General features: G+C 51.9%; 1 protein-coding gene across 3 annotated transcripts in view; it reads left to right on the forward strand.

Annotated features, from left to right (window-relative positions):
- Window positions 1-27,494, forward strand: part of ASIC2 (acid sensing ion channel subunit 2) — a 510,130-nt gene that overhangs the window by 402,080 nt on the left and 80,556 nt on the right. The window contains exon 1 of one of the 3 annotated variants that reach the window (XM_055697646.1): window positions 6,104-6,958. The exons of the other annotated variants lie outside the window; for them this stretch is intronic. Within the exon in view, the coding sequence (XP_055553621.1) occupies window positions 6,431-6,958 (528 nt within the window). The 5' untranslated portion in view covers window positions 6,104-6,430. Of the gene's footprint in view, window positions 1-6,103; window positions 6,959-27,494 lie in introns of those variants that run through there. 3 annotated transcript variants of the gene reach the window in all.

Below are 27,494 nucleotides of genomic sequence, written 5' to 3' on the forward strand. Positions count from 1 at the left end.
AAACACCCAAGTGAAGCAGCGACAACATCGCTCCGGCTCTTCCACTGCACAGCCCATCAGAAATAAAGACGTGAGCTAAAATAGCAGGCGCTCACCCAGCAAAATGCCAGGAGACTCCAAGCAAACTTCAGCCCTTTATATACAGGGGGGGGTTTAAATAAATAAATAAATAAAATTTACAAATGACAACACAAAGAACCACTGCAGTGCCGCTCTGTGAAGAGCCACCCCAAGGCTCTGAAGTTCAGAGGCGCAGTCTCTCTCTCCAAAAAGGAGATAATATTCAATTTTTTTTTGCGTCCTCCTGAAGATGGAATAATTTCTCCAGCTCCCGGCCATGTCTCATGCATCCCCCCACCCCCTACTTTCCTGCAGTCTTGCAGGGGTCCTTTTGAAAGGCTTTGCTTTCTCTGTTCTCTTATCTGTGCTTCATGTTGGACTGGATGGGTCCAGGATAACTCTGGCAGGACCAGTTAAGGTGGGAGAAGGACACCAAAACCTCAGGCCTCGGGTACCAGCCTCCTCTTCTGCAGGTTTCTCTTCATTTTCTTCTAATCCTTGAGGCGAAGCAGCAGTGACATGTTCCAGCTTGCAGGGAGCTGCCTCACCCTCCCCTGCCCAGCACAACCACACCATATTTCACTGTGGCTGAGCTAAAACTTTGCAGCTGGCCGAGTGCGGGGGCTACCCAGCGCGGAGGGGAGGCTCTCGGCCAGCCCTGGCAGCTCTGGCCAGCAGGATGGTGGCCACAGGGCCATCAGTGTGTGCAGAGCAGTGCAGCAGGAGGTGGGCTGTCCCCATGTCCCCTTATGACCAGGGTACCGGTAGGTACCAGGTGCTCCACGCTTGATAGAGTTACTGAGTGCAACAGAGAAGGAGCTTACTGATATTAAGAGACTGTGAGAAATTTGCTTTTTAATTTGCTCAGAAGAATTAATGTTAAAATTAGTTCTTAAAAAATTAAGAGGTATTTTGTTTCATTCCCTCTCCCCTCTTCTTCAGTGGTGAAAAAGATAACAGAAAAAGAAAAAAAAAAAAAAGATAATTGGGAGGATGCCAGCTGAGAAATTTTAAATAGATTAAAATCATTCCTCTTTTCTACCTGCAGAAGGAAAATATATACACACACACAGAGGCATGTGTGTGTGTGTGTGTGTGTGTGTGTGTGTGTGTATTAGGTGTATGTATTAGCACTTTGCTCCTTTAAGGAAAGTTAGTGAATAATGGTTATGCCAGGAAGTGCCAATTTAACTAGACTCTGCTAATTAGAAGACATGGTGTCACCCCTGTCAGGCGTGGCATTGCACAGGACCTTCGAAAATCTGCGGCTGGTTTCCAAATGTATGTCAAGCCCAAGGACCAGCCCTTTCCAGCCACGTGTCCCAGCGTGTCCCACTTTTTTTTTTTTTTTATTTGCTTTTCACACACTGCAAGTCCCAGTGTAATCCCCCAAAGAGCAACAAAGCAGCATCTTTACTCACTTGGGCATTTGTTTGATCTCTCTCACATTTGTTGGTTTTATACACACACGAGGCATGGAAAATGAGGCATCAAAAGTTTCCCTATTTCTGGATCTGAAAGCAGAGTTGTCAAATGCAAATTATTTTACTACTTTATTGATGCTATTGATGCATGCAGCGGATTAAGAAGTAGCCTACTGACATATTATTTATGTGCCTTCAATATTTTGTTACGGGTCAAGTATTTCACCTCCCTGCTTTAAAAGCACACAGCCCCAGACACCTGCAGACCCAGAAAAATCCCTGTAACAGATCGAGTGCAGGGCTGGACCCAGGAGGGTTCTGCTCTGAGAACCCTCAGTTAATCAGGAGACTTTCACAGCTGGAAGCTCAATGATTTCCTTCCGAGGAAAACAAAACACTACCAAAGAAAATTTGGAATAAAGGCGCTGTTTGTGGGTGGTAGCACCCCACAGGTTCCCCAAAGCTGCCCTGGTCTGGGGTCACACTGCAGGGGGGCTTGTCGTGTGCTATGGGCTTTGGGCAGCAGTGAGAGAAGTAAGGCTGAGGTGGTGGCTTCCACGGAACCCCCCGTTGCCAAGTGGTTTATGACTCTCATAACATGGTGGCTTTGGCGTGAACTGTTTTTGTGGCAGTTAGGCAAAGCAGAGGATTATTCTGGAAAAATTGGTGTTTGCAGAACACAACAGAGGAACACATTTGTTTTGCCCTATGATCATTGAATCGTTTAGGTTGGAAAAGACCTTTGAGATCATCAAATCCAACCATTTCAGCCAGGACTGCCAAGTCCATCACTGAACCACTTCCCGCAGCAAAACAAGAGACACCAACCTGCTGGTCTGCGGCATCGGACCTGCCCCACCGGGGCGGCTCGGTGTGTGTCGATGCCCGCATCACGTCCCAGGCAAAGCCAGCAGCCTTGCAGGCTGCCCTGCCAGCCAGCGGTGCCCAGCTGTGCTCAGCCTCTGCTTTCCATGCCAGCATCTCCAGTGGCACTGGGCGATGCTTCTGTGCAGGGAAGGGGGGGGTCCCTGAGCCCCCTGCCTAGGGACAACCGGCCTTTCGGTACCTGAGCTCTGTTCTCCTTGCCTTGAGCTCCTGGGAGCTAAAATCAAGCCCTCCATTTTTCAGGGGCTTTGATGGCCCAAACCCCAGCGCTGCAAGGTGGAGATCAGAGTCCTGCACCCTTTAATCCCACCCCTGTAATCTCACCTCCTGCTCTGAGGGACTCAAGCCGCTCCGAGCCAGACGAGACGGCAGCTTTTGCGAAGCTGATCCGTGCCCTGGGCGCAGCGAGGGTGTTCCTGCCAACCCGTAACGCGTCGTGGCACCAACCCGGGGATCAATCTGCTGCCCACTCACCCACCAGGGATTGCTCTGCAAAACTGAGCAAGGGACTAAATCCCATCAGTCCTCCAGGATGCACTGACTCCTCTTCGCAGCGCTGGGGTGAAGCTGCAGCCCTGTGAGCCGAGCCCCGAAACCTCGGGAACTGTTTCAGCAAATCCACATTTACGGTCCTGAGCTTTTAACTCGGCATCCCGCTCTCCCGGGGCGTTGCAGGGCTCTGGCAACCGGGGGCTTTGGTGAGTCTTTCAGCTTGCCAGTCACACCGCGAGGCCGGAGGGAAAAGCGCGTGGGGTTGAGCTTTCACTCCTTTTGCTCCCTTATGGGATGAATTAAACAGTAATAATAAAAGGAGGCAGTTGGAACAAAGTATTATGATTTACTTTCCAGGGGTTTTAAAGCTTTTATTTAAGCCTTTTTGTCTTAACCTGAGTCGATGTTTGAAGTGAAAATGAAGTTTCAAAAGGCAGCGATGCTTTTGGTTTAGAAAAACTTCAGAGTATTTGTCTTTCCCATACCTGTCGGGTGCGTGCAGGTTACGCCTTGGAGGGAAGAATGGCAGGATTCACCCAAAATGATTCATTTATTTTCTCCTGTTAGTTTCCTTTCCACCCAAATTCTGTTCTCCGGCAGAAGTAGCAAACTCACCCACCCCAAGGGATGACTTCAGAAGTGACTTGTTGATTAATAAGCAATATTCATTGATTCCAGCTCTATTATTCCTCCCATGCATTAAGCCCAATAAGCTTTTAAGCTGCTCTGGCTGTGTAAAGCATTAACCAGGACTCTGATGCAGCAAGCGCAGGGGGCGAGCGGGCAACCGGAGCTGCTTCCTCAAATACCTGGAGAAACGGAGATGGTTCCCGAGGGATGGGTGGCCGGGAAGGGCGGGACACCACGCAGCTGATGCAGGCGCTGAACTTCACCATCAGGTTTTGTCTGGTTTGGATCCATTGTGTTTTCCACCGGGGAGCTTTTGCATTTTAGCTCAGGGGTGAAGCTGATCTTGGTCACCCTACTCCTATTTACCGTCGGTTGTTGTTTGTTAGTTAAGAATAGTCGCTTCCCTGGGATAAATCAGGCAGGGAGATTTGAGCGGATCATTTGGAGTGGGCGCAGTCGGGGAAGATAGCAGCTTTCCACGCCAACCTGCTGTTCTTTCCTTCACTGAGCTACCCCCAGCCAAAAAAACCCCAAGTGACGAAGCCTTTAGGAAGGGGAAGAGGTTGAAAATGAACCAGGGGACCAAGCCCAGGGCTGCGCCGTGCGCCTGCAGCCAGGCACAGCCCAGGCACTGCCAGCGAGCCCAGCACCGTCCAAGCCTGCCTTTGCTGCAAGGTAGTGATGGAGTTTGCGGGGCAAGGCACATCAGAGGATGTTTAGAGTCGGGCACCTTTTCTTTCCTTGCATTTGTGTCAATACATCAGGGGTGTAACGATTGCAGCCCACCTGGTGGCAAAGCGCTTGGGATGTTTATTATCCTGTGAGGGAGCCAAGGGGAAAAACTCCCACCGATTTCAACAGGCAGCCAGGAGAAAGCGGAGCTCTGCCTCAAAACCAGGCGGAGAGGCTCGAGGGGAGCTACTCAGTGCCACGTTATAATAAATGTCGTAACTGCTGGGCTTTTCCCGTTGGGTTTAGGAAAGGTCACAGCCATCTGTCTGGGTTTGAAAAGGGCTGGACGCTTCTAAGCAGTGCTAGAAATGGTGAAACACCTGCAGAATGTGCGCCGTGAGCAGCGGCACGGCACATGGAGACGAGTTATTTGGGGGAGCGGAGCTGAGCCCCCGCCGACGTGTTTGTGCCGATCCCTGTCGGCAGCGAGCGCGGTGCCGGAGCCCAGGGCACAGGCTCGGGCCCCTCGGATAGATTTTTCCAGGGTCGGGAGTGGGATTTTGGGGACAATTCCCCACCAAGTCGGGGTGCTGAGCGTTTGCAGCTTTGCCACAGTAAATAAGAAACTCTGGGCGAGAGGCTGGAGATAACCAGGCTGTAACGGCTCCATCTATTGGGTAAAAATATAAAAGGGATGGAGCGCACACGGAAAATGAATTCAGATGAAAAAAAATATCAGAGAGGATTCAAAGCAGTTATCGCCACTTACAGCTTAATTGGACACAATTATAGAAATGTTGCTCGGTGCTGTTCAAAAACCCAACGAAGGTAACGGCGAGCTGCTTTTGGAGACAGAGCTGAGCAAAGGCGATGCGATGCCAAGGGGTATCGCAAGCCCTCGGCGGGGTGTTGGGTGGCAAAGGGGGGTCGGGGCGGCTGTGCCCGGGTGGGGGTCTTGGGATCACACGGGGGGAGGGGGGAGCAGCGCTCGGCCAGGGGGGCTTTGCTTTGCTGGGTGCCTTCCTGCGGACGTCCACTCTTTCATGGGAGCAGAGGATCGTGGAGCAGCTTTGCTAAGGAAAGCAAACAACCCCCCCCCCCCCCAAAAAAAAAAAGAACAAACCAAAACCAAAACCAAACCCCAATCCAGCACTTTCACCAGCAAGGAGCCGCTAGGGAGGGGCGCTGCGCCCCTCGCCCGTGCTCCCGGGGGCTGTGCCGCTGGTCCTGTGTTTTCCCCCGGGAATGCTGAAAAACAAACTCCGGGGCGGGAGGGGGGGGGGGGGGGGGGGGGGGGGCTCCCCGGGCGGCGGCAGCGGCGGTCCCGCGGCGGCGGGCAGGGCTCGCCCCCCCTCCCCCCGCGCTGCCGGGGGACACGGAGCGGGGGGGCAGGAGGGGCGCGATCAGGGCCGAGCATCCCTCCCTCCGCCTCCCAGCGCGGCGGGGCTGGCCGCCGGGACCGGCACCGAGCTGCGCCGCGCTCTTCCTCCTGCTCCTCCTGCTCGGCGCGGCGGCGGGGGCTTTCCGGGGGGCGGGGGGCAGCGGCAGCCCGGCTGCGGGGGAAGGGGGGGTCCCGCAGCCGCAGCCCGCGGGGGTCCCGGCGTCATCGCCGGGGCTCGCTCGGTGCCGGGGAGCAGCGGCGGCCCCGGGTGCTAGCGGGGGGGGGCGAGCGGCCGGTACCGGGGAAGGGGGGTCCCGGCGCGATCGCCGGGGCTCTCTCGGTGCCGGGGAGCAGCGGCGGCCCCGGGGGCCGGCCCGGTGCTAGCGGGGGGGCGAGGCGGCGGCGCCCGGTACCGGGGGGGGGCGTCCCGGCGCCATCGCCGGGGCTCGCTCGGTGCCGGGGAGCAGCGGCGGCCCCGGGTGCTAGCGGGGGGGGGGGGGGGGGGGCGGGCCGGCGCCGCCCGGTGCCGGGGGGCGGGGGGGCGTGTGCGCGCGCGGGGGAGCGGCGCCGCAGCATGTGAGCGGTGCGGCCGCCCAGGCGGGAGGCTCGGCCGGCGGCTCCCGGGCAGGGCGGCCCCGCTGCCCCCCGCGGGGCGCGGCCGGGGGGCGGCGGCGGCGCTCGTAGCGGCGGGGCCCAGCATGCCGCGCTGCCGGAACTGCTGCCCGGCGGAGCGCTCGGTGGCGGAGCGCTCGGTGCCGGCGCGGCGGGCTGCCCGCGGCGGCTCCCCCCGCCGCTCGGGGCCGCTGCCGGCCGCGGCTCGGGGGGCGGCGGGGCCCGGCATGGCGCGGCGCTGCTCGCCCTGAGCCCGGCGCGGCGGGGAGCGCCCATGGCGCGGGGGCGCCGGGGGCCGCGGCTGCACGGGCTGCGGCACATGTGCTCGCGGCGGGCGGCGCTGCCGCGGCGTGCGCTGTGGGTGCTGGCCTTCTGCACGGCGCTGGGCTTGCTGCTCGCCTGGTCCTCCAACCGCCTGCTGCACTGGCTCGCCTTCCCCTCGCACACCCAGGTGCGCACCGAGTGGAGCCGCCAGCTGCCCTTCCCCGCCGTCACCCTCTGCAACAACAACCCGCTGCGCTTCCCCCGGCTCTCCAAGGGGGACCTCTACTACGCGGGGCACTGGCTGGGGCTGCTGCTGCCCAACCGCACCGCCCGCCCGCTGCTCACCGAGCTGCTGCGCGGCGACGAGGCGCGGCTCCGCTGGTTCGCCAAACTGGCCGATTTCCGCCTCTTTCTGCCCCCCCGGCACTACGAGGGCATCAGCGCCGACTTCATGGACCGCCTGGGCCACCAGCTGGAGGACATGCTGCTCTCCTGCAAGTACCGCGGCGAGCTCTGCGGGCCCCACAACTTCTCCGCGGTGAGTGTGACCCCCCCCACACACCCGGTGCTCGGGGGGCTCCGGGGGATGGGCAGGGTAGCCCCCCGCCCGGCAGCGCCCCGTTCTCCTTGCAGCCCCCCTTTCCCCGACCCCCCCGGCGGGTCCCAGTTTGCTCCAGTGCTCGGTTCCGCTCCGGACCGCAGCTGATGCGCTCTGGTCCCAGGCCATCAGCAGCGGATGCTGAGGGGCTGGCTGCCCACTCATTTTTTAATTAAAAAAAAAAAAAAAAAGTGCTGTGGCCATCCCAGCTGCTTCTGTCACGCTTTCCCTGTTGCTTCCAGCATAGTTGCATCCCGACTTTTCCCACCTCTAGCCGGGAGGGGAAGCGGCCCCCGGGGCACCCGGTCCTGTCCCGTCGGGGGGTGCCGTGCCCGGCCCCTGCCCCTCCGGCTGCCCGGGCATGGGGTTGCGGAGCTGCACCTTGTGTTGTGCTGTCGGGCAGCCTGATGAGGCTCGCAGGTGATGAGCTCTGCTAATGAGAGCTGCCGCCCTCACCTTCCAGAAGCCGCCCCCCCCCCAGCCGATGCATGGGCCGGGAGTTTGCCGGTGGGCTCTGCCATGGCAGCGACCCCCAAACTCAGGGCACGGTTTTGCAGACCACCGAGAGTATCTGCCTGCAAAAATTCCTCTGGGACCGCCGGCAAGCTACGGCGCGGTGAGAGGGGATGCTGAGTTGCAGTTGCTCTAAGTGAGAGCTGGAACCGGACTCTCTCGAATGACCCTTTCATACTTCATTGATAGCAGCTGGATGTTTATTGTGCTGGAATATTCTGCTCCTCTGATCTCTGCAGATATCCTAGAGAGGTGTACGCTGTGATTAAACACTCCTGCTGCTGCTAGTGGTGCCCGTGTCTGTAGGGAGAGATAACTAGTTCGAGCTGTTGCTGCTCCGCACGCAGGAGAGGAGTTGAATTCCCTGTTCTGGAAGTGCTGCCTGAGATGCATACCTAAAATCAAAAGAAATCGCCTCTTTGGATTTGTCACATCAAGCCTAGCTGGCTGCTAAATTGTAAAAGGGAGGAGAGAGAAGATCCCTGCGGGATGAAGTGAGCTGCCCAGGACTGTTGAGTTAGCATATGCTGCTGCAAAGATGAGCAGAAATGGAACGCGCTTTTTTTTTTTTTTAAGTGTATTGAGATGGGCCCTTTATAGCAGGACAAGTCTGCAAGTGGTGGCACAAGGAAATTTGGGAATGATAGGCAGAGGCAGGCACTCGGTGCCGCTGGGCTGTGGGAAGCTGCCTCCCTCTGCCAGTTCCCCGGTTTCCAGGTGTGATGATGTTTGTCGCCACGATCTGGCTGCGGGTTTTAATGAGCTCTTGTTCTGAGTTGCGGCGAGCAAGGCAACGTGACTCACGTTGTCCCAAGAAATATAAAGTCAGGAACGCTGTTTTGGGCTGACACGGGCTAAGGGTGCTATGGGGAGTAATGCCGGAGTTAAGGGCAGGCTCTGATGTAACTCATTACTAGAAGCTCTGCAGCAGCTGTTTTGGACCACCCAGTGGGGTAATGGAGGTGGTCTCTCCAACCATCCTGCACAGACCTGAAAAGTTGCCTCTTGTGGGTGGGGGAGAAGGAAACGGGTGCGTGTCGGCCCCTCAGGACTCGCTGGGAGCTCGCAGGACACGGGGGCGCGGGGCAGCGCTCCCCACCTCCGGTCAGACCTGTGCTGTTGCACGGAGTCACTCAGCTGAGGAAATAGGAAAAATACAGGGGAACTTTCCCCCTCCTTCCCATCCCAAAGGGTGTGTGGCCCCAGCGCTGGGGTGGAGGGAGATGGGACCCTCCGTGCCAGGGGAAGCAACTGGAGCTGCCTTCCTTGTGCTGAGCAGCTGCGTGAAGCAGCATGAGACGGGGGGCGAGTGCCACCTCCCTCCGTCACAGCATGCCCTTCCTCCTCCCCGTTAGACAGCAAAGGAGTGACCTCTGCGTCGTCCTTGAGTAAAGGCTGAGGAGCTTTTCCACCTGTGAATCCCTAGAAAAGAGAGGTATTTCTTTGGGAGATGCTGGAAACAACTTCTCGGGGGTCTGGAGACCTCGCTGTGGGAGGGACACCTCGCTCCCTGGGGCGTGTAGCCTGGGCTCAATGCACCAAACCCAGGCTTTGGGCTTTGCTGCGAGGGTTGAGAGTTGCGCAGTCCCAGGCATCCCTTTGGGTCTGGATTACTTGAAGCTTCTGCTTTTCCTCCTGAGTTGGGAGGAAATAACACCAAGGAGGGGCAAGAAAATTGTGTGGTTTGAACTGGGCACTGATGTGTAGCAAAGTGGGTGAAAAAGATCAAATGCAAAGTGAATAAATGATAGTGTAAAGAGTATTTTGCAGTTCTTCTAGCTGCTCAGATGCTCAAAGAGCATGTTCTGTCACAAAAAATCAAAGTGAGGTAATGCTTGCAGGGTTGTGTCTTTCATTAGGTAAAAAAAAACAAAAACCAAACCCAAACAAAAACCAACCAAAAGATGAAACCAGACATCTTTTTGAGCAAACAAGTGCTTCCTTAGATCTGAAGCAGAAGCATCTCTGGATGAGAGAGCTGGTCTCCTTTCATTCTTTCCAACCCTGTTAGAGCATCTCATCCAAGAGATTGCCCCTCCTTTCAACCTCGCCTTGTTTATGCGGTGAGGGTATGGTGGGAATTGCACTTCTGTAACGTGAAAAAGCAAAGGGCTGCTTGAGAATAAGCACAGCAAAACCAACACGTGGAGGTAGCATTGCTTTTTTGTTGTTCCCCGGTATCTGCAAAGGTAAGGGTTTCCTGCTGATTTGTGGAACTGGGTGCTGCGGGACTAAAATCACTGACTTGGGCATGCTTAATTGTAGAGGAATTATAGAGGAATGAAGGCAGGTTAATTAACATTGCTAGTGTACAGCTGTGGGCTGGCTTCGGGTGTGGGGGGTGGCTGATGTGGATGATGTGCAGCTGTGGCTGGTTCCTGCTAAGTAGTTAAATAGCTCTAAGGGGGATGGAAGGGGAGCACTGGATGGAGAGAGACCCAGAAGAAGCAGAGGGAGGGGAGAGTGAGAGTGTCCTGGATGTGGGAGAGACAAGGAGAGACCCTGGGAGAAGCAGGGGGCCGGGAAGAGGAGCCCAGAGAAGGAAGAATCCAGATGCAGCAGGGTCAAGAAGCAGGTGGGCTGGCCTGGAGAGGGTGGAGGAACAGCCCGGACAGTAGATCTTGTGAAACCTCGTGGGGGGCTGGTGGCTGTGCCGGGGCAAGGTGTGGGAACTGCTTATGGAAGTTCCCTGGGATGGGATGGGGAGAGCCTTGCTGCAGCCGGCTGGTTTGCTAGTGCTGTGACATTTAACTTCTTTATGAGCGCTAGGTTTGGAATTATCCTCTTGCCGGTGCAAGGTGGGCTGTGTGCAGTGCTTTCCAGCTGGGCGAGACAGAGTCTCCTACCCCTTGGTCAATAGATGTGGGTTTACTTATTTCTGTAGGCGGTACCGAAAAGCTTGGCTGTCGCACGATGCGATGGGTGTGCATGTGCTTGGCTGTCGCCTTGACCCAGGGGAAGCAACTCTTCTGAGAGACACCAGCTACCGAAACTTCTTCCCATTTCTGATGTCAAAGTGTTGAACCGGGCAGTTTTGTGGTTAAAGATGGTATTTGCTTTCCCTTGCAGGAGTGGCCCCATCTCCCTGTAACTGAGTATCTGGATTAAGTGTAGAACTCCTGTGAATCTGAGTGTTCTGTTCCACTGAGCTCACTTTTCTTCCAAAATATATCTTGTTTGCCCTGTCCTGTGCTTATCGATTTCTGTTTAATAAGTTTCTCAGAAAGAAGAAAAAAAAAAAAAAATACATCGCATGGGTTGGGATTTATGGGCTAATTACCTCATCCTGATTTAATAGCTTCCCAGTTAAAGCCTGTCACCTGTGACTCTGCCTGGGAGGGGGGCAGCTTGTGCCCTGCCCGTTGCAAGGGGGAGAGATGGGCTGTGCAGGGGGGGCGGTGGGTCTCTGTTTCCATCCTGACTGTGCCTGGGTGAAACCAGCCCTGCTGGAGCTGTGATTTACGGGGTGCTTTGAAGGTTCTGTGGTTAATACCTGTTAGTGTTTCTGTTTGGTGGCTGTTTATTTTTTTTCTTAAAACGTTTTTCTTTATTCCCAGAACGGGGATTGTATGGGGTAGGGGTTGAATAGAGACCTGGGTGCTGCTTTGCTGTAGGAAACTGCATTTCTAAAAATATTGCTGAATGCTGGGGTGGGGTTATTTTGTTGTTTCCCCACCAGATAATCAGCTGTGTCCCATGTGAGGCTGACACTCGTCAAGGTAAATTACTGAGGCACTTCCAGCATGGAGTGGGTGCTGGGTTTCGCTGTGGCCGCAGATGGGGAGCACTGTGCCACTGGCTTGGATGGACCGGGGCTGGAAGTGGCTGTAAGCGCCGTATTTAGCACCACCGTAACTAATTGCACAGTAATTTCAGTGTGCATGTGTGGTTTTGTTTGTTTGGGGATTGTGTTTACTCGATTACAAACAAACTGTATTACCCAATTCCTTTTTAGACCCCTATTCTGTTACATTTTAATTTTAATTTTTTTTTTCTTAGCGCCAGTTCCAAACATAACTTAAATCTGGCTTGCTGTTACTATTGCTTTTGGAAGGGAAGTGGGTTGCGTTTAATTATGCTGATGTGGGGCTGAAGCTTTAAATATGCTCCCGATTTGTACAAGTGCCATTTAAGGGAACTACGCGCGGAGCCAGTTGGATTCAGTCTGGCTCATTAAAGCATCAGTGCCAAGTCCGTGCGCTCCTCACCAGACTGCAGCGGCATGAAGTAATATTGCTAATTTTGTGTTAGTTAGTGTCAAAGAATCCAAGGAGAAATTAGGACTGAGCCGCATGAAGCGCTACCCAAAATGATGCTCGCTGGGAAAGATGGGCTGGTCCCAAGCAAGGGTTGGGACGATTTAAGGTAGGTTGGGGTCAGTTGGTCCCTGTGCTGAAGTCGGATAGTCGTGTTTTCCTGTACAGTTGGTTGTTGAGGTGATTATGACAGCAATTAGGATGGGGAATAAAAATTGAGATGAGCTGGCTTGGTGATTGGCATCTAATTGCTGGCTGGGTGTGAGGTGAGCATCAAGCTGCTGAAGGAGAGGGAGCAAGGAGCATCGCCGGGCTGGTGTGGCGCTAGCCCTTCCAAAGCACATTTGAGTTTAAGAGATCTCAAATAAATCCATGGAGCAAGAAAAGCTGGGCAGTGTGCGTCATCTGGGGTCACAGCTTCTCTTGCCCTTATTTAATTTGGGAGCTTGATGCTTGTGGAGAGCCGGCTCCCTTGGCAGTAGCCAGCAGCTCTGCCAGGCTTTCTATTATCGCACCTTTTTGATTTAGGAGTTTGAAATGGGATGTGGCTGGAATGTGGGTATCAAAGTCCTTTTTATTTTTTTTTTTCTTTGCTGCAGCTAGCCCAATTTATCTTGTCTCATGGGATTGATAGACCACATCAGCAGACCTTCAGCGGGCAAATGCTGCCTTGACGCTGCAGCTGAATTTGTAAGGGCTGGTTGCTGTGACCTTTGAGGGGACGATGGCAAGGGCTTAGCTGAGAGAGGCGGTGGGTATGGTGCCAGGAGCAGGAGGACAATCCAGGCACTGGGAGGGCATTACAATTGGCCCAACAGTGACACAAGTTGGTGCAAAGGGGTTGCCATTTTCATTGCTACTTAGGGTTCCTTGGAGTTGGAATTAGCCCTTTGATGTGCTAATCGGTGTTGGTGTGGCCGTCTGCCAAAGCGCTTTGTGCTTCTTGGCATCTGGTGCGGAGAAGGTGTACGTTTTATTTCGGAAAGGGCTGGTTCTCCTTCCCAGTTCAGGCTTTTAGGAGATGGATTAGGTCTGGTTGAAATTCAGAGCTCCTGTCTCCTAGGGGACTTCGCTTGACTCTTTTTCTCTTTTTTTTTTTTTTTTTTTTTTAAATAGGTATGTTATTAGAACTTTTAATGCTGTAAAATTATTTGAAAACATTTTGATTTGGTGTCGTCTTGACTGTTTGCTTCTCCTTATGTGTAGATCATGTAGCTGAACCAGATCCCTTTAACAATTTTCCATTGGAAAATGGAGATGCTTTGAAAACTCTTCTGTTGGAACACTTTTGACCAATTCGCACTCAAACAGATTCTAGATAGAGACATTACTGGTACCTTTCAATACGGCACAAACCAGTATTCCTCCAGATATGAGGAAGATAACATGCAGTTGCAACAAAAATGTTTTTTGCCACCCTCTATCTTTGGAGCATCTCTTCTTGAAAGAAGAAAAAACAATGACAAATGGAGGTGAGCGTGCAGGATAACAGCAATAAGAGAGGTACGACTGGGGATTGATTTATGAGGCAGGACCAAAGGAGCCGTGTGAGTTGTCCAAGCCAAGGGTGGCTGTGGGAGCAGGAGGTGGCTCTGACGAGGTAGCCTTTAATGAGGATGTGTTTGGGATGGAGCCGAGGACCAAGGACCGAGGGGTTTCCAGGGTGGATAGAAACTTGCTTTAATTGGTCTTCTGCCATAGACAGGCGATTGAGAACGGGCTGTGGGGAGCAATTCTTTACTGTCTTGTGGATAATCAGTTTGGTCCAGCCAAGCTTCTCTGACTTGTGCCTTTTTTTTTTTTAATTTGAGAAATGACATTGGGTTTTAAAGGCTGGCATAAAACTGATCTGAGGAATGTGCCTCGCTGCTGGGTCAGCACTAATGTCTCTGAGCTCCATCCATACACCGTGCCGGGAAGGCTGCAACTAATTCTTTCGAGCTGATGCAGAGATGTGCCCCCAGGCTCTTGCCATAAACTCTTCAGGCTGTGTAGGATGAGGGTCTTCAGGGAGACCTGCTCTGCCTTGGTAATTTAGGGGGGAAAAAAAACCTAAACAGAAGGTTCCTTATGTTTTATGGTTGTACAGCCCCTCGGTCTTTGTTTCTGGGTAGCTGCACTGCAGGTGCTTGGTGGATGTTGCCTTTGAAGGCTGTTTTTGGGGTGGGAGGCTGCACCTGGGTCACTTTTCCTCTGGGTTTGGCAGGAGACCTTTGCTTTAGGGCTCCTGGCTGGGCAAGTGGGGATTGGATGTGCTGTGATGGATCGTGTGGCTGCAGAGGGGGACAGGGTTGCAGCGGCGTGTTCGGGGAGAACGGGGCTGGGGTGGCTTCATGCTGGTCCGTGCTCCTAAATCCTTCGCATCCTGTGCTTTGCAACCCGCCCGACCTGGGTCCAGCTGCAAGCAGCTGTTAAAACCTACCATCGTGTGAAGTTTAAACAAAATCTGGGCAAGTGTTTGGGGTGAAAGCTATGGGGACTGTTAGGCGGGGAAGAAAAAAACCTCTGTTCAGCAGGAAAACAGTTCAGCTAAGGCTTCGCCACTGTGAACCTTCTGAGCTTCTCCCAGTTTCTGGTCCTCTCTTGTCCCTGGGTTGGAGCACAGGAGCAAACCGCTTGTGTAGGGATGCACACCCAGTTTGTCAGAGAAGGGATGAGCGTGGCTGGGATGAGGAGAATCAGATTGCAGAAGCAGAGGAGGGATTTTCACTAGAACTTCCCTCTCTGGTTTATTTCCTACCTACTCTTTTTTTTTTTTTCTTTTTTTCCTCCATTTATGCTGAAGCCATCAGTCAGGAAACGAAATACCGGTTAGTTGCATGCTAAACATGTAATCATCAACATAGGTTTGTTTTAGTTGTATAATAGATTCCAAATAATTACTTGCCACCCTACCACAGAATTAATATAATTAGGGACATAATTACAGTTACCTACCACTCAGGGATACTGCTAAGGCTTAATTAATATTTGCAAATTGCTTCAGGATCTGCCAACCATCTACTAATATGTACCGAATGCAAAGAATAATAATTCTGGTATTGTTATGTAGGTACCAAAGGAAACTGGTGTGGGGAGGTTAAATAAACGCAGCGGAAATCCAGGTTTTCTGCAGGATGGAGATAAGTGGGATCGGGGCTCCCCGCTGCCCCCACGCACGTGGGAGATGCTGCTGAGGGTTTGTTCAGTGGAAATGGCTGTGAGGGGAGCCTGTTACCCCCCCGAGGCTGCTGCTGGGGTTTGCCTTTTACTCTGGGCGTAGCTCATGGCAATACCGTTTATCCTGAAATCCCTGGGCTGCTGGAGCTTGTTCCTGGCTGGAGCATTGCAGGGTGCCCTAAGGGCTTTGCAGCATCCTGGGCCGGCTCCAGAAACCGTCCCTTTTTCCAGCGAGATGGCTGAAGTTGGGTCTGGGATGAGTTTTTTCTTGTGGGTTTGCTTTTTCCATCCCGGCTGTGGGTTTGCCACCTCCTGAGCTGGGATGGTGGAGAACTGCTCCAGTGGGGCTGCGGGGTATTGCTGCAAATGCATTTATCCCTGGTTGGGGCTACGCCTGCCTGCGGGGCTGTTGCTTGTCCGTAAGTTTTGCATCTGATGCCATCCAAGGTGACATTCTCCATTCCCTGACCAGGAGGGCAGAGGCCAGCCTGTGGGTGGTACATCCCTGGGCGAGGATGCTGGCTGCGGGGCTGGGGTGGTGCAGTGCCCTTATTGCCTATTGCAGAGACAGAGACCGCTGCGTGCACATGGGGCCTGAAATGACCTGTGACGGATTGCCTGGGCTTTAAAAAATAAAAACCAAACCCAAAAGACACGTGCTAGCCCCAAAAGATTTAACAGCACATAGGCAGGCTTGGCCGGGGCTTAGCAGTGGGGCTATTTTGTGTAGTCTTCCTTTCCTTACCTCTGCCCTTTTGCTTGATTGCAATTGTTTTTTGTTGTTTTTTTTCTCCCCCTCCCTCCTGATTTGCTCAGTCTCACTTGCTTTGCAGTTTTCATCACTTCTTTCACCCTTCCCTGATTTCCCTTCCTTTTTCCTGTCCCCTCTCTCTGCTACTCTGACTGGGGCAAAAGTCACCCATGAATCTTGGTCTGTTTTGGAGTACGATCTTCTCTACACTCTTCTTCCCTCTTTCTGAAAATGGGGAAGGAAACCCTGTTGTTGCAAACCTCTGTGATAACACAGCTGATTCATTCTGCTCTTAGGCAGTTCTGGGAATTCTTCCTCATTTTTTTCCCCCTCCACCCGGAGTGCTGTAATTTCATGCAGTGGGAGAAGGTATTTGTAATTTGTTTTTGATTGTTCCACTCCCCTCTCCCACAATTTTGTAATTTACTTCGGGAATAAAATGAACTCCAGCAAAACATCCTCCTCAACACCCTTGAGCTTTAAATTTTTCAATAATACAGTGTGAACATAAATTAAGAACTAGAGCTGTTACTAATCTTATGACCACACTCGCTCACATACTGATTTTCATATGGTATATTAAATCAAGAAGAATGGCCTATTATAATACAATTAGCTGTGATTCACAAGCAGGAATTACTGTTGCCATTGTGGGGGAAAAGTTGCATAATACAATCGGAGAAGACTGAAGCCTTTGTGGCTTGGGTGTTTTGTTTTTTGGTTTTTTTTTTTTCCTTTTAAAAACACTTCAACATCTGGAACCAAGGAAAACCTGTGATGAGGGATTCACCACGTATTTTGTAATAAATATATGTAATGACTGAAAATATCTCGTTGTGGGCATGTAAATCTTTATAGGCTCCCAACATATGTTACTGACAAAAAGAAATAATGTCATCCTGTGGCTTTGGTAGACTTAATGCATCGGTGCTCCCCAGCCTGCTCTTGCAGAAGGACCCTGATCTGTCTGAGCAGTGGGCAGGAGCAAAAGCCTCAGCAGCTTGACCACAGAGCTCTGTTCCTGCAGCTCCAAACCGCTTCAAAACCAGCCCAGATCCAAGTGGTGGAGAGGTTTTTACAAGCAGTTGGAGAGATACGGACGCTGAGTAGCATCTCCCTCTAGCTTGAGGGCTTGCTGGGAGCATCTCCTCCTGCAGTGCTGGTTTTTGTGGTCCCTTAGAGGACTGGCTGCTTGGGGCTGTGGACCATGTGTGTCTTGTGGGAGGATGCTTCAGGGTTCATCCAACATCATAGCGAGTTGGTACGTGAAGTCCTTTGGGCTCTGACCTGGGCTTGTGCTCCTTGAAGCCTTGGAATTCCAGCCAGCAGTCTTTGGCTTGTCTCCATCCAGGCAGCGATGCTAATGAGAGATGCTTTGTGAGGTCCTAGGTGGTTTGTCGCTCTGGTTTTCTGTTTGAAAGCTTCCTTCCGCGTGTGCTGGTGAGGGAGAGGAAAACCCCTCTCCTCCCACACTGTCTTTAACCAGGCGATGGGAAGAGCCGCAGTTTTCTCCCACTTTGCCTGAGGGCAACCGGTGACCATAATATCCAGGAAAATGGGTCTGAAATCATGGAATGCAAAACTGCAAGTGGGATTAAAGTCTGCTTTCTCTCACCAGCTCAGGGTGCTGGGAGGGAAGCACCCACTTAGGCAGAGATTTAATGGGCTGTGTTAGGGAAGGTCTAATGATCCCTTCCTCTTGCAGTCTAGAAAGGAGTGTGGCGTGTGAGTGTGCCTTCATTGTTGTGTGTATATATATATATATTTTTTTTTTTTTTAAGCTGGGGACTTGCTGAGTGTTAGAAGCAATGCTTTTCCCCTCTCTCCTCTCTGCTTGATCTCCTGCCCTGTGCTTGTCTTGGTCTGCACCGTGTCTTGGGAATTGCTCCTCCATCACCGTCGAGAGCCAGGGGAGAGGGCTTCCCATTCCTGCAGGTGGGGAGGTGAGGAGGAACGGGGATGCTGAGGCTGGTGCTGGGACTCAAGGCAAGCTGCAGATGGGCTTACACACTTCCATGGCTCCACGGGGAAGGGGAATGAGCCCCTGAGGCTGCTTCTCCCTGCACGACCCCATGGGAGAGTGCAGGGACACCCACTACGATGCCGCCAGCCTGCACCCCTGTGCTTATATTGTGAGGCTTCATCTCTCTCAGACCTTCTTTCCTTGCTAAATTTAGTAGAAACGCCTCCAAAAGCAGTGGAAAACAGGCAAGTTTTTTTGCTGTACTACAGTGGGAAAGCAGCCTGAAAGTTTCCCTAAAACACACCGATGTGTATCATACAGTTCCCCCAGGTGCATATAAATTTATAAGAAATATTTTGTTGCAATGGATTCTGTGAGGGATTAGTAGTCTTTATACCCTCTGTTTTCTTCCCCTTGTGCTACCACCTCCTGGCATAATGCGTGGGAATGCGTGTGCTGCTCACGGTGGGATCTGGGAGCGTTGAGGCTGGAATTCTCTGCGGCGGGAGCAGCAGCGTGCAGTGCCAGTCGGGCTGTCCAGCTCCTTCCCTGCCTTGGATAATAATTAAGCATCTCCTGGTCTCTAAACCAGTTTATGCTCAGCTGAATGCAAAAATGCATTCCTTCCCGAGAGCGAGTGTATTTTCAGCATAAGGTATCACCCTGCCTTGAGTTATTCACTGTGAAACAATACTTAAAATATTTACTGCGTAAGGTGACAAATCCAGACGTTGCATGCACATAATCTCAGCTACCTACACCGTCATAAAGTCAACACGCTTCATAATATCAAACACATCAGTCATTCTGTTTCTAATAATATCTGCATCTATATACTCTGTTGAAACCTCCTACAGGTCTTGGATGACTTATTGCACCCAGGGCTGCGGCTAGATTCTGCGCTGTGCGTTTCATTAGTGGTTATCGACGCTCGCTCTCGTGCATCCACCACCATATTTCAGTGGAGCAACCAGCCAAGGATGCGTGCAGAGCTGGTTTTCTTCTGGACTGGAAAAGCCCAAAGATGGTTTTCTTCTGAAAAGTGCATTTGCTTCTTAGCTTTACAAAATTTGCCTCCTCTTCTGTGTCCCTGCATTGAACATAGCTCTGATTTCCCTCATCCTTTCCCTCCATCCGGGTTTATCAGCCTCCAAAAGCGTTAGTCCCTCATCCTTCCTGCCCTTTCTGCTCTCACTGCCCCCGTCCCACCTCCGTGCTGGGGATGGGGATGCAGAAGTCCCCAACCTTTTGATGAGATAACGGCCCCTTGCTTCACGGGGGTGGGTTTGTGGTTGTAGGAGGCTATTTCAGTGTCACGGTTTCTGCTCGCTGCTCTCTCATTACCTTAATTAAACGCAGTCTCCGGGCTTTAAAAGTATGATCTCCCTGACTCCGGGATCATATGTTTTCGTGACCTGGGAGGGCAGAGGCTTCGTCATGGCTTTTTTGCCAGGCAGGCAGAGTGAGGAGAGAGACGGGACAGATGGATGCTGCTCTCTTGGCTGTTTTTTTCCCCTCCAGCTTGCGGGTGCCCAGCCGCTCCCGAGCCCTGTGTGACGCAGCCTTTGGAGAATCCTCCTTCCCTGGTGTTCTGCATCGCTCTGGGTGACTTTCCCAGATCCTTCCTCTTTTTTCCATCACCTCCCTGCTGCTCTTGTTGCATTTTCTATTGCCTTGTTCCCATTGCCATCCCCAGGTTTTGGCTGCTGGTCAACCTTTGGGCATCCAGCTGTGCTGCTGCTTGGTTGCCCAAGTCTGGCCGATGCTGCTTTGTGGGTTCAGCTGCATTTTCTATATATTTTTTTTTTTTTTTTGCATAATATTGAACAAACACTGCTTTGTGTTTTAAACATCCTTCTGAAACGGTGGGACCTAGAATGGCACACAGTGTCGCCTCCCTTTAAGTACTGTGTGTGGTGCTGGGCCCCACCACTTAAGAAGGAGGTGAAGGTTCTGGAATGCTTCCAGAGGACAGCCAAGCCGGTGGCAGGGCTGGCATGTCCTGTGAGGACGGCTGAGAGGACTCTGGGCTCATCTTGTGTGGAGAGAAGGCAGTGGAGAGGCGAGCTGGGTGCTCCCTGCAGCATCCTGAGCAGGGGGTGTGGGAGGGAGGTGCTGAGCTCTTCTCCCTGGGGTCCGGGGACAGGGCACCTGGGAACGGCTCAGCGTTGTGCCAGGGAGGTTCAGGTGGGACATGAAGAACCGTTTCTTTACCAAGAGGGCGGTCACACACTGGGACAGGCTTCCTGGAGGGGTGGTGGGTGCCCCAACCTGTTGGTGTTGAAGAGGCTTTTGGACAATGCCCTTAATAACGTCTTTTGGTCAGCCCTGAAGTGGTCGGGCAGTTGGACGGGGTTGGCATCGTGTGTCCCTTCCAGCTGAAATAGTCCGTCTTGCCCCAGGTTCTATCCTTGCCCAAGTTTCCCCATGTTCTAGAACATCTTCTGCCTTTGCGTTTTTCAAGTGGTGGACAATTCCCCGTGACTTCACTGCTTGTGTCGACCCACCTGGCCTGACTTTTTTTTTTGTGCTAAATGAATTGCATGTGCTGATGTGTCCGAGGCACTTGCACAGGAAAGCTGTTGGGAGGCAGGTGTAAATAATGTTCTTGGCTGGGTAGGGAGATGCAATAAATTCATTAGTGTCCTGTGACAGCGCGACTTGCTGCTTGGAAAAGGTTCATCTCAACTCCTGGTGCTTCTCTGTGCTGGCTGCCGGGGATTTATTGCTGCGGGATGTGCGAGAGTTTGTAACTCGCATGTTTTTGTATTCGCGTAAATATCTTCTCCTGTTCAAAAGACCTTTCGCTCCTGAAGTCAAACTGTTCAGTTTCGACTTTGCACGAGAGGGTATTTCTTTGCACCAGAATTTGATCCAGTGCCCTGCTACTTCCACTAAATTAACCCATCGTTAATTAGTTAATTGGTGGTAGCCTTGACGATAGGGAGAAATTACAGGTCTTTCCCCTACCACATCTCGCCCTTGCCAAGGTTGGGGAGGTTCTGTTTGGAGTGACTCCTGAAACTGAGGTCTGCCACCTTTGGGGGAAGAATAACACGTATGTGGGGAGGAGAGACATCACCATAAATCGCAGGTTTTGTAGCTTTACACAGGCTGGTACGCCGGGTGGAAGCAGCTCCATCGCAGTTGCTGTAGATTGGCGCGGGGGGGGGGGGGTGGTGTTACACCTGAAGATGCACCGAAGGGTTTAGCAGGACTGAATCCTGACAGTTGGCCAAAGGTTAACAAAAGTAGCATTTTAAGCTGGTTAAAGATTTTCTTATGATTTGTGTTTTGCTTTCTGACTTGGGCGTTACTGGAGGTGAAACTTCCAAGACTCTCTTTGTGGCCGTAAGGATTAAGCACTTAGGCTTAAAAAACATTCACCGTAAAATACCTGGGTGTCCTTAGCACTGGTATTTAAATGTCAAATTCTGTCTGTTTATGGACTCCAGAGGTTTGGCTGGGCACAGAAAAACCCAGGGTGGTTTTGTGATGCTGGTACATGCTGTTTGTGAACCGGTCACCTATCAACAGTTACTAGGTTTAGGGCTGGAGATGAGAAATGTGGGAGTTAGTAGGATTTTTAAAAATTTTTAAATAGGATCTTCCAGAGTGGTTTCTTTTATTTTTTACCTTGCACAAAAAGCAGCAGCGTGGGTTTGAGAAGCTGCTCTGATCTGTTACAACAGCTCTCTGGGTGCTGGAAACATCTGGAGAGGTTTGCAGGTGGTTGGACAAGACCGGCAGAAAGATGCCAAGTGCTGGGGAAGAGCTTTGAGTTTGTGGTAGGTGGGCGGTGGGATTTGTGCTATCCAAACATTAAAAATAGCGCATGATGCACTCCTCTCCGCGTTTTGTAGCCTGGTTGAGTCATCGGTCTACCTTTTTATTAGCATTGTGGGCGCTGCTGTTTTGGGGATCTTCCTTGTTGGCTTGTCATCCTGTCTCGGGTGGTGATTGCCTCTCCGGGAAGATGCTGGTGGGATGTGTCCGTGTCCCCGCGTGGCTGAGCACGCTCCCAGAGCCAGTGATGGAGACTCAGAAAAGGGGGAGGATTTATTTTCCTGTACAGCACCCTACACAACCATAACTGTTAATATATATATAGGGGAAGTGGAAAACAACCCTCTGCTTTGAAGAGAAAGTAAAATTTTGTGTGATAAAGAAAGAAAAAACCAACAGCAAACTACAGAGTGAGGTCACTGCAGAAAGGCTTTCACCCTCTCCTAAAATAAGTGCCAGGGTAAGGGGGGCTGGGGGTCCTCTGGAGCCCCTCGTTGCCTGCCTCTGTGATGGTGAGCGCGTTTTGGCTGCGCTCTCACCAACCGCATCCTTCCCCACTTGCCTGTCGCCCCTTTTCCCCTTTCCCTCCCTGTCCCAGCTCCCTGCTTGAAGTCCGGGGCTGACCTGGGGTCCCTGCCCGCCCCGTGCCGCTCGTGTAGGGTTCATGGAAATGTTTGATTCGCTAATTGTCCTGTTTGATAAGGGTGAAGGTCAGAACTGAGGGCGCTGTTGGCTGTTTTGAGGTGTTGGAATAGTTCAGCTGCAGCGATCAGCCTGTCCGTGGTCACCTCTGGTGGCTGGGGGAGATCTTGACCCCGAGCTGAGTCTCCCAGGGTGACGCGAGAAGAGCACGGATTTGGGAAAAGGAGTATTAAAGGGGAAAAAGGAGAGAAATAAAGCATGGGAGCAACTTTGAAACGTGCAGGTGACCGGACAGCTTGTCCAAGGGGAGAGGAAAGATGCTGAAGAGGGTTTTCATCTATGTGGTCATTGTAATGCTCGAAGGCTTTTGTGGGCTACTGAGCCGAAGTATTTAAGTGCCTCGTTTCTAAGAGGAGAATTTTGAGAAGGTGAAATAAAAGTGCTGGAACAGTTTTTTTTTCTTTTGAACACGGTCTTAGCAGCGGCAGGCCTGGTTGCGGTGCTGCTCCAAGGGGTGCTCCGCAGTGAGGGGTGATGGGGTGGGGATGCTCTCCAGGGCGTTCCTGGAGCTACCAGATGGGTTAAAGGAATAAATGGGGAAAAAAAATAATAGGCTTCCTCACTGGGTGGCTCTGGAGAAGTCAGCCTTTTCGAGCAGCACCAAGATGGTGCGATCTTCTTCTGTACAGCTGAGCTCGAGCCGCTTCTTGTGGAAAATCCTGCATTTTGGTTTGGCTCCCTCCACTTTTTTGAAGTGGTTTTGCTCCTTTGGCCTCCGTTTGCTGTCTGTCTTTATTGCAGATGACTCCAGTGGAGATGAAGGGAGGACCGAACCATTGGTGCCAACTGTGTGAGCCCTTCTGCTGCATTAAGACGGGTTATTAGTGGGACTGCCGACTTTTTGGTCTTAAAAGGCCGGACAGTGAGAGGGGTGGCACTGCTGTGGGCAGGTCTTCACCTCCAATTTTCCCGTTTGAAGGATCATAGTCTCTTCTTGCCTCCCCGCTGGTGTTGGGTGGACTCACACTGAGAGTTACAGCTTCTGTCGGGGAACAGGGAGTAAGTGCCAAAGGGTCTGAGATGCCTCAAAAGAGGCAGTTTCCCAGCAGCTAAACAGGAGCAAGAAAAACCCAGGTAAAATACTTGAAATGTGGCAACCTGTTTGTTTTAGAAGTCATCACTGAGACATCAGCGCTTGTCAGCATCTGTGTGACAATTGCTCGGTTTTCAGCTTGCTCTCCTCTGGGTTTGCAAAGGCAACGTCCTTTTGATATCAGATATTAAAGAAACAGGCTCCTGTCTGCTGGTTTGGGGATCCCAGCTGGAGCGGGGGGATGCAGCCTGCCTGTAGCAAGCCGATCGCGTTATGTAGAGCTCGTTTGCTAATTCATGCATCCTTACCTTTAAACACAAAAAGCAGCGCCAAGAAAATAACAGGTGGAAGTAAAGCTGGTGCAGAATAAGGCTGAAGCTCATCGTGATGAAGGTGTGGTGCTGCTTTGGAAGAAGATCAGCGGCAGGCTGCGAATACGCCGTGGGTTAGTTAATGCTCTGCCTCTGGAGTAAGTTGTTTGGAAGCTCTGGGTGTCCACGATGCAGGGATCAGTATCTATTTAGTACTTCTAAAAATGGCTTCATTTGGTGTTGTCCCAACGCGAGTGTGGAAAGCCTTGAGGGAGGGTGTTCTGCTGGCAGGGTGTTGGGGTGCTGATGGTTGGAGGACTCTGTTCGAAAGCGGAGCAAAACCCAGCTGGAGCCATGCAGCAGGCTGCTGCTGGTGCAGGCTTGCAAAATCCTGGCTAAACAAATGCTGTAAAACCTGGGCCCTTGAGGGAAGACTCATAAATTTTGCAAAACAAATTGCTCATGATGTGATAAAACAGGTGAATATTTAGCTGCTCATGAACTTTAATGGTGGATCCGTGAGAGCTTCGGAGTCTCTTGTGATGCAGCGTGCGGTGGGATTGCAGGCATCAGCACAAGGGCTTCGGCCCTGGCTGGGGGTGGTCGGTTGTAGATTTGCTCGTGGTTTTGTGACATTATCTCTGCCCTGATTTTCTCTAACGCCTTGAGATGGAGGAGCCAGGCTGGGACTCCACCTCACTCTACCTTCCGGAGGCACGTGAGCATGGGCTCAGCCTCAAACCCCCCTGGGACCACGTTGCAGCAGAGCGACAAGCTGCAGGGATGGTGGGTGGAAAACTGCGTGTCCTTACCCTGTGCTCAAGGACACGCTTCCCCAAAACGTGGGTAGACCGGGGTGGGTGCTGTCTCGTGCCCCTCCTGCTTCTCAGCTGTTCCCCATGGCAGGGGGTGCTTGGGGGCAGTAGGACCCCTGACAGCCAGGGTGACACGGAGCAAAGCAAGCCGTTGAGTAAGAGCATTTGCTAAAGGGAAGAGGTGTGCATCAAACGCCAGGTCAGCTCGTGCAACCCCTCGGTGTTGTGGCAGGAGGAGTGAGCCTTGCTGGGGCAACGGGGCTCCGCAGCAGCAGCCGTACACCAGCTGCCTGGGACTCCTTGCTCTTACGGCAAGGTTACCTTGCCAGCATCTGCTTTGTCTCCTCAACCTTACTTCTTTTATTTTCCTCCTAGCACCCAGCTGGGCTCAGATCATGAATCTTCAGTCTCCCCGCAAGTGCGACGGTCGGAAACAGTCTCAGAGCTGACAAAGTCCTGATGAACTTTGAGGAGAGAACGTTTATGTCTGAGTGAAAGGTTTTGTTGTTTGTTTTTTTTTGCCATTGATGTAGGTGTTTCTGTTACTGTTTAATTAGATTAGTCCTCTAGGTTTGGTGGCCAGCTGTTCACTTCGCAGACAGGCAAAAAATTTTCCAGCATTACACTCCTGCTGCTTTCATCTTGTAATGAGCTTGTTAGCAATTAGTTGCTGTTAGAACAGGCTGCTGTGGTGTGGAGCGGTAACGCAATGAGCTCAGCATCTGAAAAGTTGATTTTTAATGGGAACTGGGTGGGGAGGGGCTGGAATATTAGACGGTTTCAAGACTGATGGGTAGGACACCTCAGAGCAAGGGGCTCTACTTCACGGCAGTTTCCTTGTCCTTTTGCGGATAGTTTGGCTGAGTTTGGGATTATAGTACAAAGATATAATTTGGGGATTTTTTTATTTTTTTTTTTATTGTAAACACTTCTGGCCTGGAAATTTTCCCTTCTCGCCTAATAGGCAGGCGAGGGAATGCATTGAAGAATGAAGTATCTCTAAAGTCCGTTTCTAACCCAGCCCTACCCACATCTGCAAAGAAATGGGGATGGCACAGTGCGTCCTGGAGGAAAAAGGGGTGTGCAGGGACTTGGATATTAGGAAAAAATTCTTCACCAAAAGGGTTGTCAAGTGCTAGAACAGGCTGCCCAGGGAGAGGATTGAGCCGCCGTCCCTGGAGGTGTTTAAAAGACTTGTAGATGTGGCACTTAGGGACGTGGTTTAGTGATGGCCTTGACAGGGCTGGATTAATGGTGGGACTTGATGCTCTTAAAGGTCTTCTCCATCCTGAATGATTCGATGATGTGATGATTCAAGTGCCCGTTTGGGCTGGCAGGGCTGAGGATGCTTTCGGGGGGGAGCAGGAGGGTGTTTGCAGCGTGGTGCTTGTCCCAGTTGTTGGTTCAGAGCCGGGATTTTTGCCAGCCTCACCGGGTGGAGATGCATCTGGGGTGGCTTCTAAGCCCCGGAGTTGCAGATATGTTGAAGGGCTGACTTAGGATCTTGGAGTTCATTTTGAAACTCGCAGAAGGCTTGCTGTGCATTGTTGTTTTTTGTTTTTGTTTTTTTTTTTAAGACATTGTGCCAGGCAGGTTGCTGAGCTTTTCCTTGCAGTGGGGTCCCAGAGCTGTGGGTTTCTGCCTCAGTTTTTCTTGCTGGGTTAATAAACCTGAGCTGCAGAGCCAGGACTTGGACAAACCTTGGACTCGCTTTGGACTGGAGTGTTTGGAGGTATCTTGAAGGCTACCTGTCTGTGAGGCTCCATTATGAAAGTGATAAAACAGATGCTGTTGTGGGAGATGATCGTAATCCTACAGCCATTCTTGGTGGGATTTGCTCCCGTGCGCGTCACTGGGCAGGACTGGCCTGGTATTAGGCACCAATATTTTCATTGCTGGGAACTGGTGGTGGAAAATAAATCCATGTGGAGCAACTCTGATGGCTCCAAGCCCCACGGGTGCTCTCCCTGGCTTTGGGGTGGCTGGGAGCAGGGGGGAGCATCGCTGCACCTGAGTCCAGGCGCTCGGGCTGCCCCGGGGCTGGACCGGAGCTCGGTTCACGTTGCTCTTCCCCAGGCTGGCACAGGACCCAGCTGTGCCCCGCAGGGTGCTGAGTTCTGCTGCAGATTGCTGCTAGGGTTGAACCCCCCCAGCATGCCAAAGGCCAACCCAGTTTCTTCCCGAGCAAAGTTGCACATCTGGATTTAAGTGATGTCTTACTGGACAGAACTGCACGTTTCAAAGCTGAGCTGTTCTGTCCCAGAAGCGTTTCTAAAAAGAGTTCCTTTATTATAAAAAAGAGAAGAAAAATGCTTTTGCGCAGAGTTTCTCTTGCTCTCTCCTCCAGTTGTGTTTCATTCATCTTCCTTTCCAAAAACCACCAAACCGTAATGATTCAAATACTCCAAGCAAATTAATCCTTGGAAAGGCTCACAAGTGGAAGAAAAAAAAAATTTAAAAAAAATTTAAAAATTTGGCTTTGGGGAATGCCCTGAGGAAAGAACGAATCAAGAAATAAATGAAGCTTCTTTTTGCAAGCTGCTTTAATTAAACCTTAATGACCGTGGCCCTCCCGCTCCGCAGATGCGGTCTGCGAGGGGACTGGCGGAGTTTGCAGGGGTTTTGCAGATGCCACGCACAAGTGTGTCCAGCTTCTTTGCCACCATTGCTGTTCGCAGCACGGAATTGCTTTTACTTTCCTGGCTCACATGGCTGTCGGACATGGGAAGTTAATGAGCATTAAATGAAGCTGCAGGCTTGTATCGACAACCAAGTCTGCATGCAAACGAGGGCTGACTCGATTTATTTAGCAATAAATAAAGGGACCCACTGAAATTTGCTCATGACGCGCATAACCGAAGTTGTGTATTTGGACCAGAGGAATGTTTTCCCAGGGGCTCTGCATCTCGTGAGCTGCAGCTGGGGTTAATGAGGGTTAAAGTTTGCCTGCGGCCGTGTGCTGGGGAGCGCCGATGCTGCACGTGTGTTCACGTGTGTGTGTACATGTGTGGATGAGTGGCTGTTGAAAACTTCTGGTCTTTTAGCCAAAAAGCTGTTTGTAAAGGAAAGGCAGGCTCACTGGCTGCTTTATTTACAGTCGCAGAGGTGTTCTTCGCATGGGAATGTGTATGCTTACCCCAAGCAAGATGTGAGCCATTTCTCTGGGCTGCTGTAGTCAAAGCGAAGG

Source organism: Falco cherrug, chromosome 20 (assembly GCF_023634085.1).
Source record: "Falco cherrug isolate bFalChe1 chromosome 20, bFalChe1.pri, whole genome shotgun sequence".
In the NCBI taxonomy this organism is placed as follows: Eukaryota; Metazoa; Chordata; class Aves; order Falconiformes; family Falconidae; genus Falco; species Falco cherrug.